The sequence below is a fragment of the Mastigoproctus giganteus genome, chromosome 8, assembly GCF_048544385.1.
Source record: "Mastigoproctus giganteus isolate SK-2022 chromosome 8, ASM4854438v1, whole genome shotgun sequence".
In the NCBI taxonomy this organism is placed as follows: Eukaryota; Metazoa; Arthropoda; class Arachnida; order Uropygi; family Thelyphonidae; genus Mastigoproctus; species Mastigoproctus giganteus.
Genome location: NC_143582.1, coordinates 20,460,678 through 20,479,710, shown reverse-complemented (window position 1 = coordinate 20,479,710; position 19,033 = coordinate 20,460,678). Strand labels below are relative to the sequence as shown.

Sequence of the window (19,033 nt, the reverse complement as noted above, 5' to 3'; positions counted from 1 at the left end):
AAAAGTTGAATGCATGCAAAGATATTTTACATGTGTTGGTAACTGTTAAGATTTATTATTGTTTTTATAAGTTTAACATTCTTTAAATGCAAGCCATATTCAGGGAAGTGTGAGAGGAAATTTTTTTTTATTATTATTATTAATTGGAAATTATATAATCCTATGTAAGATCATTATCTATTAAATAGCATTATCTATTACATAGCATTATCTGTTACTGTGCAAAACAGTCATATCTACTAAAGTTTGTCATAAATTTATCTGAATATTGGAAAATAAATTTATCATTTGGGATTGATTTAAATTTTTTATCATTAAAATTTCATCACTAAAATTAGAGGTGTTCTAATATAGATTTTTAAATTTTTTTAATTAGAATAGCAATTTAAAGACTCTTCCTTTGCTGTTAGATGATTACATTCCTTATTTGGGAGGTTTACCTCTGTACCTGCTTCGTTTAGCTACTGAAGTTGATTGGGATAAAGAGCAGGAGTGCTTTGATACATTTTGCAGAGAAACAGGAAGGTTTTTTGCTTTTCCCGTTGACGACTATGAGGATAAACAATCAAGCTATTATAAACAGTTAAGAAAGGTTAGTTGAATATTTATTTAAAATGGCATAAGAATAATGTAGTGATAAACTGTAAATGTTCAGTTTATTTTTGACACCACTACTTAATATTTGTCATGCAAATCAAAAACATTAATTGCAAGATTTTAACATTAGAAATATATTTCATTGATCAGCTTCTTTATTTTAACAACTGCTCTTCAGAAATAAATGCACCAATTTTGGAAGTAGATCAAAAAAAGCCATGCAGTGCCTCACTTAACTCACTCATGACTGAAGGCCTTTCTTTCAAAAACTTATGGAGCTTTACTTCATAAGTTTTCTGTAGAATTATGCTAATCACCATGTTGATCATTCATGTCTTAAGAGTTAGTCTATGTTGATAAGGAGCACCCTTCTGGAAAATCCGGCGCCTCCGTAGCCAGGTGGGAAGGAGCAGCAGTGCGTAGCATACGCTTCTTGATTAGACCGGGGTTCGAGCCCGTCACCATCAAATATGGAGGATGTGGAAAGGTCAGGGAATGACCACCGCATATCCCGGAGCAATATGGCCTTAGTTGCTAATGCTCCTAAAAACCCAACAACAACTCTGGAAAATCCTGTCCAGCCATTGGCAGCTAATTACTTTCTGGCACTATTGTGTAATGTTTCACAAAAATATACTTAATTGTTAATGTTGATTAATAACTGTTTAAGAAGAGTGCTTAGGAATCAGCATCTGCAACATCCACCCTAGTCACATTGACCACTGCTTCAGAAGCTGCAGTGCATTGAATTCTGTTCTGTTAGAAAGGAAAACCATAACAGCACTCTGTCATATAATTTTGTTTTCCTTGGCTACCCACTTATGTCAGTAACAAATCCATTTTAGAATGTCTTTTCACATTGTGCCATTACAAGAAAGCATCCACATGGTGCATCTGAAATAATTTGATGTAGGCAGTAACTATTCATTCTTGAAAATATTTTTTTATTTTGCTTCATTAAAATGAAAACTACACTGGTTAATCCTGTTCAATGCTGCATATACTACAGGGTGCTATAACTAATATCTTTATACACCCAAACAGTGGATTAGAATGTGCACAACATTAGTAAGTCATTTGATGAATGTTCTGTGATTGGTCGGTAGACAGTATACACTACATTGCAAGAAGTAACTGGACACCTGCGTCATTTTTCGAATAGCCATTTATTGAAACAATATTTAATAATGTGTAGGTCCACCTTAGTTACATCAGCAGACTCTAAACCAGTCTTTGATAACTGGGAGGAAATAATTTGTTCCGTATTACCTACTTCAACACAGCAGTTAATTCATCTACTAATTGCAAGTTGATGTTCAACAAAGTCACTGAAGGCTGTGCAGTATGGTATAGTGCATTGCCATGTTGGAAGAGAAAAGGGCCCTTTCTATATTACTGCTACAGTGTAGGAAGAGCAAAATTATCCAGAATGTCAGTGCACTACTACATGGCACTGACATTTCAGAAATGACGACCCCAGACTACAAAAAACAACCCCAGTGCACTTCCGCTGAACATCATAGCTTGGAAACACACTCTAGTAAATAATAATATCTGGGAAACCATGTGCCATGATTTGTCACTTCACAACACACAACTATCCAATGTTCTAAGGACCAATTACAATGGGTTCTACAGCGGGCAAGTCAATGTTGTTCATTGCATGCTATAAAGTTTGGTTTGTGTGCTGCAGATTTTCCATGAAGTCCAATGCTATGAAGCTCCCTATGCATTGTTCTTTTGCTTTAATGTCAATAATTCCTGTGGCCTCTTTGAACTCCTGGTTGATAGTATTCATTGAGGACTGATGGGATCTCTGTACCACCTTGTGGTCTACGTGAATGTTTCCATGATGTTTTCATTTGGTGATTGTGTCCGTCACTATCAGTCTAGGGTGTTGTAGTTTTGCTACAATGGTATAAACAGATTGGTTGCTAATATGGCAATCTTGTGATGTCTCCTATAAAAAACCACTAAGCTCAATGCCCTGACCCATTTACTCTGTTTTGTTGACCTGCTTACTTCCAGCATGAACACACCTATTTCTTATATGTGTGGACAGTGCATATGGTTTATTTTTTCCAAATCCTAAGGATCCATATACTCTTTTTGCAATACAGTGCATGCCTTAATCTATAAAGCTATGTTTACGTATGTCAGAACGTGGAAGATCTACCTGTCATAACATCTTTTATCAGCTCATATAAATGAGTAGCTTCCTACACTGACTTTTATATATCCATTTTGTATGTGGTGATTTTAGCATATACATGAAAGTCAAGAACCAGTGCATGTGTAGTTTTTACATTTAATCAGTCTTTTCCAGAACAGAATGGAATTTGCCCGTGTTTGTGTGTTTACAGCAACTGTGTGGATATACAGTCAAACTTGGTTATAATAAAATCTGGAGGACCAAAGAATATTGCTCATTATTATCATTACTCATTATATTTGTTATTATAGCTGTACATTATTTTTGCTGTTACTCACTTGCAGGTATACACAGTTCTTATGACAAAGAGATGAAAACTTAGCTCATGATTAAAATTTATTCAATATATTTATGCACTGTGTGGTCCTTGAGGTTGTCACAGACATTCTCTCAGATATGCCAGACAAGCTGTATGTGCTACCTGGGAGTCTAAAACACTGATGGAACTGATATTCGGGTGACGCTCAAGTCAAGTGGACCCAATTTCGGCGAAGTCCGGACGGTCTGTGACAGCCAAATCCTCTGCTTGCACCTTCATGATGGTGGGACTGTTAGTAATCCTGGGTATAACCTCCATGCACAAGTTCATGGTGGTGACCACCCAGGTATGAACCAACATAAGCAGGGGTCGAGGTGTGGCGCCCGCCCCTCTATGTTACCGGGCAGTACTAGGTGGTAGATGACTCTCATCAACTGGTGCAATACCACCACTTTGCTTATTGGAGGCTTGAAGTGGTGAAACCCATGTTTAGTCTCTAGAGCTAAGTTCCGGTCAACTAGAGCTAAGTTCCGGTCAATCATACTGCATGATGGAAGAGGTGGTCTTCCCCACCTCTTCCATCATGCAGTATGATTGATGACTTTTAAGATTATGATGAACATCGTGGCGAGATCCAATATTCCTTTCATTTCGAGGGTACAGCTCTAAAACGGTGTTCACAGGCCGGCGACTAGTTAGTACACCGGACCGAACCTATTGGTAACTCTCTAGGAGGCTTCTGGATCAGCTAGTGTATAATCTTGCTACCTCTACTCTGCCAGATAGTGACTGGAGGGAGTCCGAGTAGTGTCTATGTGGGGAGCATTGTCGAGGCTACGTTATGTCAAGGATCTGGGTATATTCTTACCACGTGTACCCCAAATCCAAAAATTTCATTACTTCATACAGCATGTCCCACCCACTTTTTCTTACTATTGAATACACCATGATTTGTCAAACTAATAGAGCAAGCTTATCTGCGAAAAGATCTAAACCTCCCAAGCACTTCCTAATTCATTTCACAAATATATGTGGTCTCAACTCTAATCTGAACAATGTTCATTTCCAGTTGCAATCTGCCAAACCCCATGTACTTTTTCTGACAGAATTTCAGTTATCGGTTGATTCAACTACTGCTCATCTCAGATGCCCAAATTATTCGCTGTATGATTCCTTTCGCCTCAAAGGTGGTACTTGTGCATATGTCTGTTCTGATATTCCCTGTCAAAGACTTAGAATTTGGAATCTTCTCTGGCTTAAAATCTCTCTACCTCATTGTGTCAAATTCATCTGTTGTCTCTACCGTTCTCCCAACTCCACTAATCACTTGGAGCTCTTTGACTTCCTCTCTTTGCAACTTGACTTTCTCCAGTCCAACTTTCCTAACAGTGAGGTAATTTTCCTTGGTGATTTTAATGTTCACAACTCCAGCTGGCTTCCGTTTTCTAGTCACACCGACCCAGCTGGTCGAGATGCTGAGGCTTTTACAATTACTAATGACCTTGCACAGATTGTTCATTTACCTACAAGAATACTGGACAATCCTAATCATACAGCCAGTAGGCTTGATCTTTTTCTCACAAACAACCCTTCTAAGTACACAGTCGAAGTGAGAGGTCCTTTAGGCACTTCAGATCACAACTTGGTGATTGTCTCTTCTCTAATGGAACCTTTATCTCATCATCATCATCAGCCATATTCAATCCACTGCAAGATGAAGGCCTCTCCAGTAACTTTCCAGTTCCCTGTTTTGAGCACTGGCCATCCATTTACTACCCACAGACTCATGAATTTCATCTATCCATCTCTGCCTTTGTCTTCCAGGTTTTCTTCTAGCTCCTCTTGGATACCATTCTGTTATTTTCTTAGTCCATCTGTCATCATGTCTTCGAGCTATGTGTCCTGCACAAGACCATTTTAGTTCTTTAGTTTTGATAAGAATGTCCTTTACTAGAGTTTGCCGCCTAATCCATGTGTTTCTCTTCTTATCTAACAGTCTGATTCCCAATATAATTCGTTCCATTCTTCGCTGTGTAGTTCTCAGCTTCTCTTCCATTCTTTTGGTGAGTGCCCAAGTTTCACTTCCATAAGTCATAGTGGGGAGTATACATTGGTTCATTATTTTATGTTTCAGACAAACTGGGATATTGCTCTTCAGTATGTGACTATATTTCCTGAATGCTATCCATACAAAATTTATTCTTCTCTTGACTTCCAGCCATTTATCATTATTACAGATAATAACTTGTCCCAGATAAGTATATGACTCCACCTTTTCAATTACTGCTCCTTCAATCATTATTTCCCTTTCTATGACATACTTGTTCATCATTACTTTTGTTTTAGCCATATTCATCTTTAGTCCAAAATCCTTACTAGCTGCGCATAACTAATTAAGATTTTCCTCTAATTCTTTGGGATCGTGGCTTATGACCACAATGTCATCTGCAAATCGTAAACGGTTTGGGTACTCTCCGTTCACATTGACTCCTTTCTGCGACTAGTCTAATCTTCTGAAAGCTTCCTCAAGGGCAGCAGTAAACAACTTCGGAGATATTGTGCCGCCTTGTCGAACTCCTTTCTCAATTTTAAATTTCCTACTGTCTTTGTCTAGTCTAATAAAGGAGGTAGCACTCTCATATATTTTCTTCAAAATTATAATATATGGGGTATCAATGCCTTGTCTTTCCAGTGCACAAAACATTGTCTTATGCTGTATGGAGTCAAATGCCTTTTCATAATCCACAAATGCCAGGCATAATGGTGTTTTATATTCATTTGCTTTCTCCTTTAGCTGTGATATTACATGAAGGTGATCCATAGTTGAGAATCCTGTCCTAAAGCCAGCTTGCTCTTTCGGTTGATTCTAATCTGTTAGTAATGACCCTTGTGAACAACTTGTAGATGTGGGATAACAAGCTAATTGGTCTGTAATTTCCAATTTCTGATTTATCTCCTTTCTTATGCAGTAAAACTATGATTGCATTATTCCACTGCTTAGGCGTCACACCTTTTCTAATGCACTTTGTGAAGAGCCTTGCCAGTTTTTGTGTTATGTCTCTTCCTCCCAATTTTAACAACTCTACAGTAACTTCATCTTCCCTCAGGGCTTTCTGATTCTTCATTTTCTTCAATGCATGTTCTACCTCATCAGGAAGAATATTGGGTATGTCGTATGTGTTGCTACTTTGCAATCCATCTTCCCCACTGTTGGCATCATTCCCCTGCTCCTTGTATAATTCTGTATAGTAGTCTTCTGCTATTTGAATTATGCCCTCTCTGCTGTTTATAAGTACACCATTGCTATTCTTCAGTTTCAGTATCATTTGTCTTTCTGTATTACTGCTCATGGCTGCTGATTTAAATCCTTTGTTTTCCCTTAATGCTTGTTCTACTTTTCTTGTGTTTATCTCGTGGCTATTCCCAACATCGTGTTGTTTGGCATTACAAGAATGCAAAATGGGATGACCTGCGAGACTTCTTTTTTTCTTTTCCTTGGTCGGATTACTGTTTCAAAACTTCTGATGTCAACGTTTGTTCAGATCGTATCAGTGAAATTATTCTTGCAGGAATGGAATCCTTTATCCCACACTCCACTTTAAAATCTCGTCCTTTATCTAAACCTTGGTTTTCCAATAAATGTGCTAAGGCTGTTCAAGAGAAGAATGTCGCATATCGTAAATGGCTTGTTTCTAATTCTTCAGTTTCATTTTCTGCCACACCGAAGCTCGCAACAATTGTAAAGCAGTTATTAATCAGTCCAAACTAGAGTTTGAACAGGCTAAGAGTAGAAAACTTGCTTCCTGCCCTAATGGTAGCCGAGCATTCTGGTCTCTTGCCAAAGCTATTGGCCGCAACTTTTGCCCATCTCTGCTCCCACCTCTGTCCAAACCAGATGGTTCTGTTGTCACTTCAGCCAAGGATAAAGCTGACCTGCTAGCATCCCATTTTTCTTCCAACTCACATATTAATGTTCTTGGTAAAACACCTCCCACCATTCCCAACACGCTCCATTCAATGCCTCCTTTGGTCTTCCGTCAAAAGGATGGCAGAAGGATTTTGAAGAATCTTGATGCTAAGAAAGCTCCAGGTTCCGATGGTATTTCTCCACTTGTTCTGAAAACCTGTGCTCCTGAACTTACTCCTATTCTTTGCTGCCTTTTTTCACTTTCTTATTCCAAAGGTGTTTTTCCTTCTGCTTTGAAATTTGCTCATATCCAGCCAATTCCTAAAAAGGGTGACAAATCCCTCCCATCCAATTATTGTCCCATTGCAATTACTTCTACTCTTTCTTTTAAAATAATGGAGAAATCAATTAACCGCCAACTCTTAAACTACCTAGAAACCTTCCATCTGATCAACGATCGCCAGTATGGATTCCGTCAGTGTCGATCCACTGGTGATATTCTGGCTTATGTTACCCATTTATGGACTAATTCAATGGAAAGGTTTGGTGAAACACAAGTAATTGCTCTTGACATCTCAAAGGCTTTCGATCATGTATGGCATAAAGGTCTTCTAAACAAGCTTCCATCTTATGGTTTGCCAACTGTTTTTAGTAACTGTTTATCCAGTTTTCTCTCTGATCGCTCACTGAGGGTGATGGTAGATGGCTCCCTGTCTTCTAACTTCTCCACTAATGTCGGTGTCCCCCAAGGTTCAGTTCTTTCCCCCACTCTTTTCCTCTTGTATATTAATGACCTTCTTTCATTGACTGGAAATCCTATCCATAGTTTTGCCGATGATAGCACATTGCATTCCACTTTCCGTTTTGAAAAACCTTGTCCTGCTCAATCAGCTTGAAGTTTCCAAAAATCTGCTACCAATTCCTTAAATCCCATGTAATTCTCCAGTGGGGCAAAGACAACTTTGTTGATTTCAATCCTTCTAAAACTCAGTCTTGTCTTATATCTCGCAAAAAGGATTCTGCTGCTCCTATGCTTACCTTTAGTGACACTCCGATTTCTAGGCAAAATGATATATCTCTTTTGGGTATTACCCTGACTTCTAATCTCTCTTGGCACAAGCACATTACAAATATTGCTTCTTCTGCATCTAAAAAACTTGGTTTTCTCTTTTGCTCTCAGCGTTACTTTTCTTCCAAGCAGCTGCTCACTCTGTATAAATCGCAAATCCACCCTGCCATGGAATATTGTTTCCACATCTGGAGTGGTGCTCCCAAAACCTCTCCCAGGCTTCTTGATTCCATTCAGAAGAGGGCAGTTAGGTTAATTAATGACTCATCTCTAACAGAGTCTCTCCACTCACTGTCTCATAGACATAAGTTTCTGCTGCATGCCTCTTCTACAGATCCATGGGCACTGTTCTTCTGAATTGGCTTCCATAATTCCCGCTCTCTCTTTCAAAACAGTCCGAACACGTGCCGCCACCAGTCAACATCCATTTACTGTCCAACTTCAAACTCACAGAACCAACTTTTCATCTTCCTCGTTTATTCATTCAGCTGCTGTTTTCTGGAACAACCTTCCTTCATGCGTATTTCCTGAAAATTACAGTCTACAGAAGTTCAAGTCCAATGTCAACAAATATCTTTTTTCGTCTTCTCAACCTCCAACCCAAGCACAGTACTAAGTACTATAGGTTCTAACACCTCTCGTGTTTGGGGTTTACATTAAAAAAAAAAAAAAAAAAAATGTAAATAATTCACTAGGAAAATAATTTCATTATTAAAAATTCTTGATATAATACATTGTTTTATATTTTTTAAGGCGAAATTTTTGAGAAATGTCTTTCATTTTACTGAGATAAAATCAGAATTTGGGATCGATATCATTGGTTTCATAAAACAAAGAAAGAGTTTTTGATGGTCTATAACGTGACCTTATCCCATGCTTTGCTGAAAAATCTGATGGCATCAAGAACTGAAGTTTTTAATTCCCCCCCCTTCTTTGAAATGGATTTTATAGTTTCCAGTATTAAAAGTTTTCTAAAATGGCATTAAATGCTTCTAATAACATCTTAAACCATAGGTCAGAGAACAGAAGTTGAATTCGGTGGTAAAAAATACAAGTTTGATGTTGGTTAGATTGAGAAGAATGGGATGTGATGAGCAATTGTCTAAAATCAGCAAAATTTTCCTGTCTTTTTTTTTTTTCTCAACTCTGTCCCAGTTATACACTTCGTCAAAAATAGACACTGTCATCCAGTCTTTTTTGTTAGCTCGATATATTACTGGAAGATTTTTAATGTTTTTAAAGCATCTTGGATTTGCCTATTACTAAGAGTTTTCTTTTTTCAGTTCCACTCATATTTGAACAAATTAGAAGTCAGTCACTTATTGGATAATTTTCTGCCTGTGCACTTTTCACCTTAAAACTTGTGTGTCATGTAGAGGGCAATCTGTAAAATACATCAGCTTCGTCAGCATTAAAAATATCACTTTCACAGAAACCTTTTCTTATATCTGACCACACATTTTTAATCGTGGAAAATGATAAGGGAGAAATGTCATAAATGGACTTATCTTACCATAAACTTTTCTTTTTTTGAATCTGTCATCAAGCCACCTGTTATTTCAAACAAAATCTGCATATCCAAGTTGATGAGCCAGGTTTTTCAGCTTGTAGTTTCAGTAAAGGGCCACTAATAGGAATACAATTTCTTTTCAATTTAAACCAACTCAAAAGAGCCTTATCCAGATCACTTTTATCACTCACACTTATGCAACTTTTTTTACGTTTTTTTCAAAAGCACTAGTAATCCTTTCCCGATTTTTCCAAATGATTGACACAGTTGATGAGTTTAGTCTTAACTCATTGAAAATTGATGCACTGCTTTTTCCATTCTCTAAGTCACGAATAATTTTCACTTTCTCACTGATTGTCAAAATTTTTTTTGTCCACACTGGCATTTCAAGGTGAAAAAAAAAAAAAACTGAATTTAATTCAGCATAACAGAAGTTTCCAAGTGTTTCTCCCAAGTTTTAAAAAGACATATCTTCACATATAAAGATATGAAATTGCACTGAATTCTTCATTTTGACTGAATCTGAAAGCTGAATACCGACACAGAAAAATTTTATTGGTTAATCTGCCGGGCAATTTCTCTCCTTAGATCTTCTGAGAATTCATAACAATAGGGAAGAAATACAGTACAAAAGAGGATTAATGAGATTGGGAAAAGAAAACAAAAAGCTAAATGCAGACATGCTCTTTTCAAATGGGGTAGAAGTAGCAGAATCACCCCCCCCCACTCCTCCTTACAGATAAGGATGATAGAACCCCCTGTACGCTTTCAGCACCTCTCATCACACAGGGTGTTTGGGGATTTCCGTTTTGCCACTCTAACAAGGACTACATTCTCTGTGGTAGCATACCACACTAAAAAGAGTCTGAGAATCATTAAAAGGGTTATACATAAATTGCTATCAGCAGGGATGTGGAAAATGATAAGGGAGAAATGTCATAAATGGACAAAGCAATGATAGATCATAGTCCCTCATATGGCAGTTTGGCCACTGCTCTTTGTAATGGCTTAAAGATTTGCTCATTATGTCTGTGAAGCACTTAACTATCATGATCGCTTTAACCATGAAATGTTGCTCGTGAAATGCATCATTTCCAATCAACTCTTCTCTGTTTGCTCACAATAGCTGAACTCTTTGTTATAAATGAATTTGACTGTATATTTACAATAAAATGTTGCTGATTCAGACTTGATTAATTTGTACCTTCTATAATTGAAAACTGTCTTCTTACTGAGATCTCTCCTAAACAAGAATTTAATGATACAATTCTGAACTTTTGTCAGAACGTTGGGTTTATAACCACTTTATAAAAGAAGTAAAACCATACAAATGAAACATTGTCATAAAGAATGGCAATACAATGCAGGACTTTTACTTAACAAAAAATTTCTGATTTCTTCAAAAAATCAACAACACAATTCGAGAGAGACCATGCACATTTTATTAAATATATGGTCATTAATTTGGGCAGAACTAATTACTTTAGTTCTAATATCTCTTAAAAAGTTTCTCCACTCTGTTTTACAGAAGTTCAGTTTCTGTTGCATGCCTTTTCTACAGATACTTCCATGGAAGTTGTTCATCTAAATTGGCATCTGTAATTTTCCCACTCTCTTCCAAACCATTCTGTACTTGTCAAACCAGCTGCAACCAGGCAGCATTCATTCACTGTCCAGTTCCAAACTCACAGAACCAACTTTTCCTCTTCCTCATTTATCCCTTCGGCCTTCTGTTTTGTGGAATAGCTTTCCTTCACATTTTATCCAAATTACAGAAATTAAGGTCTAATGTCCACAAGTATTGTTTAGTTTCTCAATCTTTAATCCATGCATGCTACTAAGTACTGTGGGTACTTATTCTGTAAATTAAAAATATAATAATAATAAAGGAACTTAAAAGTAAAATTTAAATAAATGTGTGTGTATTTATTTATTTTTGTAAAAGGACTATGTAATTTTTTTGTTGCATATAAGAAACTTTTACTCTTGAATAAACTTTAACTCTTTCAGTTTTAAAAGATTCTCATTCACTGGATGTAAAATAATGTTTTATAATGCATGATGTCACCACCAGGAGAATTATTATATTTTAGTATGGTACATACTGTATTTACAATTCAAGAAATCTATAGTTATATAAATTTCAGCAGAAACAGTGGAGAATTTATCTTGCCTCAATTTTTTTGCTTACTGAGAATGTGCTAATGCAGTGTATTACTGAGCTTCATGTAGTTTTAATTTTATTTCAAGAATATTAATTCCCCACCTTGTATCTCAATAGTAGTTTCATAGTTGACTCAGTTAATATGTATAATTAAATGCCAATTTTCTAAGCTAGAATGTTAGGATAGAAGCAAGTAATCCTCATATACAATAATCATCATAAATCATGCCACATGGTGGATCTATGACTGAACTCATTTACAACTCCATCTCCCCCCCCCAAACACACTAGCTCTCTTCAATCTATAATACCCATTAGCCTCTATCGAACCATCCAGTGTTTCAATTATCCCTCTTCCTCATGGTCTTTTACCCATCACTTTCTCTTCAATTACATCTCTTAAGAAACTCTCCTCCTTGGTAAATGTCCAATCAAGGTTTTCTTTTCCTTTATGGTATTTTTTATGCTTCTTTTTTTTTCATAACCTCAATACTTATATCTAACCCTATCTGTTCATTTAATCCATTCACATCTCAGAACCTTCACTTCTAATATCCTCCTCTAGCACCCATATGTAAGCTCCATAAAGCATAACATTCCATATAATTTATATCAAACATTTAACTGATTTTTTTTTTAACTTGACATCTATTTGCCCCGTAAATATCTGCCTCTTCTTCTTAAATGTTGTCTCGTCCATTGCAATTCAAGTTCTAATTTCCCAACTCCTCCTCCCACCACTTGTTAGAGGACTGCCAAGATATCTGTATTTATCCACTGTTGGGTTGGAAACTTTTAAATTGGATGGGAGGATAACATTAACTTTTTTTGCTATGAAGATTTCTTAAATCTATGCTAATTATATGCCCTGGAAAATTTTAATACAATTTACATCCAAAAATAGTGAAACCCTGATTTAAAGCTTTGCTTGCATTTAAGATTGAGTTGAGTTGACAATTTAAGATTTAAGTTTGAGTTGACAAACCCAGAATAGTCTCTGCATTCTGACACTGCAGTTATCCTGATATTGGCTAACTGCAGTTCATTAAAGAAACCTCTAACAATTCCTCCTGTCTCTCCAACAGCAATATGCATTTTTCCAAGCATTTGATATCATTAGATGTAACTTAAGATGTACTGTTTGATACTGTAATTTCACTTAAATTCATTTATATTATTGTGCTTTGTGTACTTTATTTGGGCATAACTCTCATTTAAGGTTCAAAAATGGTTTCCTCCAGATAAATATTAAATCAAGGTTCCATGTAATTATAAGGGGAAAAAATGCAATTCTCATATTTAAAAAAATATATTATGAGGGCTGTTCAATAAAGAATGATCATAATTTTTTTTTCACAATATCTTTGTTAATCATCCATATTTTGATTGTCCTCTTCAAAGTAGTCCCCATTTGATGAAATGCACTTACTCTTTAACGTTTCTACCATTCTTTAAAAACATGGTGGAAGCCTTGTTTTGACATGCATTTGAGAATTGCCTCTGATGTCTTTACAACTTCTGATGATGACTGGAAATGTTTTCCTCACAGCTCCTTCGGAAATGGAAAAAGCGACTTTGGAAATGGAAAAAAAAATATATCACAGGGTGCAAAGGTCAGGGCTGTAGGGCAGATGAGGAACTCATTTGACATTAATGCTGGCTAAATACGCAATGACAGTATGAGCAATGTACGGTCTTGCTTTGTTGTGATGCAGCATCCACTACTTGCCGGTAGTTGTTTGTGATCCCACAAAGTGTGTGGTATAGTTCTGTAGTGAGATCTTACTAACAGACATGGCACAACATGCTGGTAAACCATTCCTTGAATGTCAAAAAATTTGTTTTTTTTTTGTTTTTTTTTGATTTTGGCAATTACGTAGACTTCCAAACAGAGCTTTGTTGTGTTAACTCTCCGGGTTGAAATTATGAAGCCATTCCCCCCCCCCCACTCCCGGTTATCATCTTATGTAGAACCTCACCACCTTCAGTAACCATCCATTGCATCTCCTGACAAACCTCCATGCAAACAGTAGTCTTGGAACCCAACATGTACACACAAGTGCCATATGCAAATGATCGTGGAGAATACTGTGTGTACTTCCTACTGATATTCTGAACATCTCTGCTGGTTGCCTTACTGTTATATGACTTTCTTCTCTCATGATTAAAGAAGCAATGTTTATGGTGACAACAGTGGTTGGAACTTCAGGACTGCCAATTTTTGTGATTGGATCACATTCATCTTTAAACATTCTAAACCATCTGCAAGCAATGCTATATGGAAGAATAAATTAACCATAAGCCTATTTTAGCATTTCATACGCTTCAGCTGTTTTATTGAGATGGAAACAAAATTTAAGAACAGCATACCGTTTCTTGCATGGAATAGAAAGGGGCATCTTCCCCCAGTGTTGTAACCATATTCTCATGAAATGTGATGGTAGTCCTTTTTTTTTAACCAAATGGTGGATGACTGCACGGTGACTGATTTTATCTATCTTTCTTCATTCACACAAATTTGTTGACTTCAGCACCTGTAATTAATTTTAAAAAAGAGAGACATTATTGAAATTGCATGAAACTTGGTGGGTTACTATTTGAAATTATACATTAAGTACAGAAATTTTTAACACTGTACCACTACCCTTTCACACTCAGGTCACAAACTTTTCAAATACCCCTTGTCTATGTGCCTCACTTGGCATAGGAATTTGTCTGAACTTGGAAAATGTGTCTAATTGACCAACAGCAAGAGACTAATTGTTCCACAGCTAAATTGTGATTTAAAAGCTATTTTTCTCAAACTAAAGTTAGTACATGTGACTATGAACAAGTTTTGTTCAAAACTGAGATATGAGATGAAGCTTCTTTTACTTCCCTAAAACCAGATCAACATTATACCTAAAGTATATTTTTTTAAATGTCCAAGCCTCATTCAGGATGCCCAAAGTGGAAGCCAGTGGCTATGCACAATTATAGTCCATATTGAAATGAATAACAGTTAAGAGTTTAATAAAATGTAATGTTACCCCATTGACTTTTAATAGTATATACTCAAAAACGTTTCTTGTTGGGGGGGGGGGGACTTGCTATCCACATCAACAGATTCAGCCATGGAGTGAAAAAAGCTCATAAAAGTTTCTCACACCATTGACAGGATTTGAATCTTGGCCTTTCCACCTGATTTGGGGAGGACATTGATTATAATCACTGTGCTACTTGCACAGACTATTTAGAATTACAGATATAATTCATATCTTTCTCTGACTATTTCTGTTCATTGTAGAACATTCTATTATGACAGTTTTTCATTACAGACTGATACAGCTGCCACTTGGAAATGGGTTACTGAACATGTGTTATATAAAGCCTTTAAATCCACCTTAATACCTCCTCATCACTTTGAAGAAGACAAGACAATTCTTCAAATAGCTAATCTACCAGATTTGTATAAAGTATTTGAAAGATGTTAATATTTATATAATAAAGATTTTATTAGTAAATTATACAGTTTTACATTAAATGTTTTTTGCCTCATTAATTCAATTGACAACTGAATTTGAACATATTGAATTAAATTCCATATCTCTCACTATTATAGCTCATAATAAATGATAGTTTCACAAAGATTTTTTGAAATCTCATATCTCCAGATACTTAAAATGGCTTTAACATATTAACTGAATCTTGATGCACATGTGCATTGGTGCTTTTAATCCACTCAGAGGGGAAACCACCTGATTTTACAGAAGAAAAACCATATTTTTGTAAAGCAACCTTTGTTAGCAGCTGACTAATTCAACCATAGTGAGAAGAAAGACAAAAAAGTGTCCCTATCCTGTCCAATCCAGATTGTCTCAAAAAGACTGTCCAAAGAGCACACAGTGAAAGTGCATATCATGTCATTCTCTCTCTCTCTCTGCTGTAATGATAGTTATTTAAATAAATAATATCATTACAGCTTTTTAAACTTTCTGCAAGCTCAGTGGTTTGTTTGATAAGTTAAAATGCTGCCCATCTCCAACTTTTGATTAATCAAAAATGCAAAGACATAAGGAAACATAAGGTTATTAGCATATGGTACATTAACCAAACTATTAACTGTATTGAAAAGCTCATTGATGGAAGAGAGAGAGAGTAGAGTAATGAGCCCAGAAGTAAACAAAGGCTTTAATCTGAATGTAGTGGAAAGTGGCAAAACCTTCATGGAGGAACCAGAGAAATCCAAAATCTTCCAAGAAAATACAGAAACAAGCTCCTTTAAGCAATCAAACAATGATACAAAGTGGCCATATTTTAGAATTATGGTATTAAGAAAGTGGAGAGTTTGTGATGAGGTAGAATTTTCCAGTTTCAAATTGAATTAGGAAATACTTTTTTATTGAAAATAAAAGCAAACCTGGTTGTTTTATCTTTCAAAAAAAAAAAAAAAACTTGTTTTGAAAGAATATAATATCAAACATTTCAAGAGTGAACGTAAAGCAAATTTGATCCTCTTGTTGGTGACCTTAAAAAAGATTAAATCTGAAATTTTAAAACCTGGGTCATCAAAACTATCTTTAAAAGAGTTAATGCATTCAAAATGAATCAGAAGTGCATGTTAACTGTGTAGTGGTTGAAATAACTGCAAAAACAGGAAGGCTTTTTGGGAACTCTGGATTTGCAAAACAATGTATGGTAGTCACAACTGAAGTATCTAGATGAGAAAAAAACTTCTGTAGACAGCCTCTAATCCAAACTTGTGCAAGAGAAAATTTATTTGAATGACTTAAGTTGAAAACAAAATCTTTTTGTCATACACTCACAATGGGTGAAAGTAATAACATCACAGATATTGTGCAGTTGTTACTTTCATCTGTGGAATTAATTTTGTCTTTACAGTTCATGAAGAGGTAGCTGGTTTGTGCAGTTTGAAAGGCACTACTACTGGAAAGGATTTACTACCGGAAGTAAATACTTTTTTAGAAGTGAGCTGGATGAAGTCAAAAAATATAACAGTTAAGAAAAACATGAGTGAAGCCTCTAGGGGTGACTCTGCAGTGAGGAAGTTATGCAAAATTAGCACTAAAAACTAGTGGAATTTTGCTGCATCATTCATCAGGAGATGGTATGCAGAAATATTTTACCATGGAAGGGCATTATGGATTTGATGATGTCTGATATTGAGCTGTGAGATGATTCAATACAGGTGAAAAAGACTTTTTCACTTTTTATCTGAAATGCATGTTTTCAATACAGAAAAGGGGTAATTCAGTACAGTCATCAGGTTATAAATGGATCTTAGTTTTCACTTTCCTAGTAGGTGTAAGTTATCTTAATATGAAACTTCAAAGAAATGGTTTGGGGTTTTCTGACATTAAAGTCTTTTGAAGTGAAACAAAATTGTTGTACTGAACAAAACTTTTATCTTCTTGCAAAATGGCTATAGAATCTTTCATGAAATTGGTTGAATAGTTAATGCTAAGAAACAAATTTGTCACCATCATTCAGCAACACCAAAATAAATTTCCCGACTTATTGAGCACTTTCAGAAATGATATAAATATTTTACCTTTCTGTTTCGAAGCAGACATCCAAAAACTAGCCGAGAATATCCAACCTCAGCTATTCCATTAGGCTGATTTTAAAATACATCATGGTATGGTACTAGTGACATACTTATTGATTTTACAGTGATTATCAGTAAATATACAAAATGGAAAAAATGACAAAAAAACTTAATAAGCAGAATGATTTAAAAATAATGTAGTTTAAGATATCCCTACTCTGAAATATAGAACATCAATTATGTTCACAATTGGGATTATAAATTTATGACCTGCTTTCATGTATTTTTTTTTACTCATTCTGTTCAGTTTCAGGTTTAGTTCATACAGCGATATTAGCTAAAACTAGTTTAATGTGGAAAGCTTCAGTAAACATTTTAGAATATGTTGACATCTCATAGCTGTGCCACTCACATCTTGAAAGAGTCTGCATTCAAATACTATCAGCAACATGAAAAATGTAAGGCATTTTGTTTACAGATTGAATTAGTTGGTATCAGGCAGAAATGTAGGACATTCCTTAGATTATTTCATCCTGGAAATGGACAAACCTGTTCTCATGTTTTATAAACATGACACACTGATAACTTAAGTTACCCTAGAATTAATTCAAAACCCACCCAACTCTGATTGGCTGTTTTGGGGTTTTCTTTGACATGTTTTACAAGTTTATATTCATGATATGCTGGCTGACAAATCCAAAATAAGTCACGAGTGAATTTTACTCCTTTCACCTGAGTTTGTTAACAACAGGTTAAATTAAAAAATAAACTTTAAAATATCTATTAGAATTACTTCAGTGTGAGTATTCCTCCAGTATCAGTTTTCATCTGCATCATTCTTTTAAATAAGTATAGCCAGAATGCAGAGTGACTTTGATTTTTCTTACTGTGTGGTAGGAATTTTTTTTTAATAAAAAGGACCTTTTTGTACTCCATACATTACATATGGGCTCAGGTAACTTTTGGTATGTTTGCCTGCTGATTAAGGATTCACTAACAGGATTTGAACCCAAACTGCTTTTTAGAGATGTGACACAGTAATTACAGCCCTGTCAGTTTAACTTCTGTTCTGGGGAAAATAATGGAGTTAAAGAAGCACTGCTTCTTTAACCTAGAAAAGACTGCAGTATACACCGATGAACCAAAACATTATGACTACCTTCTTTAACCTAGAAAAGACTGCAGTTATACACCGATGAGCCAAAACATTATGACCACCTACCTAATATGATGTTGGTCCTCCATGTGCAGCCAAAACAGTTCGTACCCAGCGAGGCATGGACACTACAAGATTTCTAAATGTGTCTTGTGGTATCTGGTACCAACACGTAACCAGCAGATCCTTTAACTCCTGTAAGGTCTGTGGTTGAGACACTGCAGATCAGAGTTGCTGTTCCAACACAAACCACAGAGGCTCAATCGGATTGATGTCTAGGGAATTTGGAGGCCAGGGCAACACCTGAAAGTCTTCCTCATGTTCCGCGAACGAGTCTCGAACAATCCGGGTGGTGTGGCACGGTGTATTATCCTGCTGAAAGACGGCACTGCCAGAGGTGAAGACCGTTGCCATGAAAGGGTTTAGCTGGTCAGCAATGTTGTGGTAGGTGGTAGATGTCAGAGTGCCCGGCACATGGATGACTGGACTCCGGATATCCCAGCAGAACATTGCCCAAAGCATGACACTACCACCACCAGCTTGTATTCGTCCCACGGTGCATCCAGGCACCATCACTTCCCCAGGTAAATGACATACACACGTACCTGGCT

General features: G+C 36.2%; 1 protein-coding gene across 1 annotated transcript in view; it reads left to right on the top strand.

Moving 5' to 3' along the window:
- Mlh1 (DNA mismatch repair ATPase Mlh1) overlaps nt 1-15,191 on the top strand; it is a 110,026-nt gene extending 94,835 nt beyond the window's left edge. Inside the window, exons 16-17 of the mRNA XM_090380163.1 lie at nt 377-592; nt 15,036-15,191. Of these exons, the coding sequence (XP_090236289.1) occupies nt 377-592; nt 15,036-15,191 (372 nt within the window). The remainder of the gene's footprint in view (nt 1-376; nt 593-15,035) is intronic.
- The last annotated feature ends 3,842 nt before the right edge of the window (nt 15,192-19,033 follow it).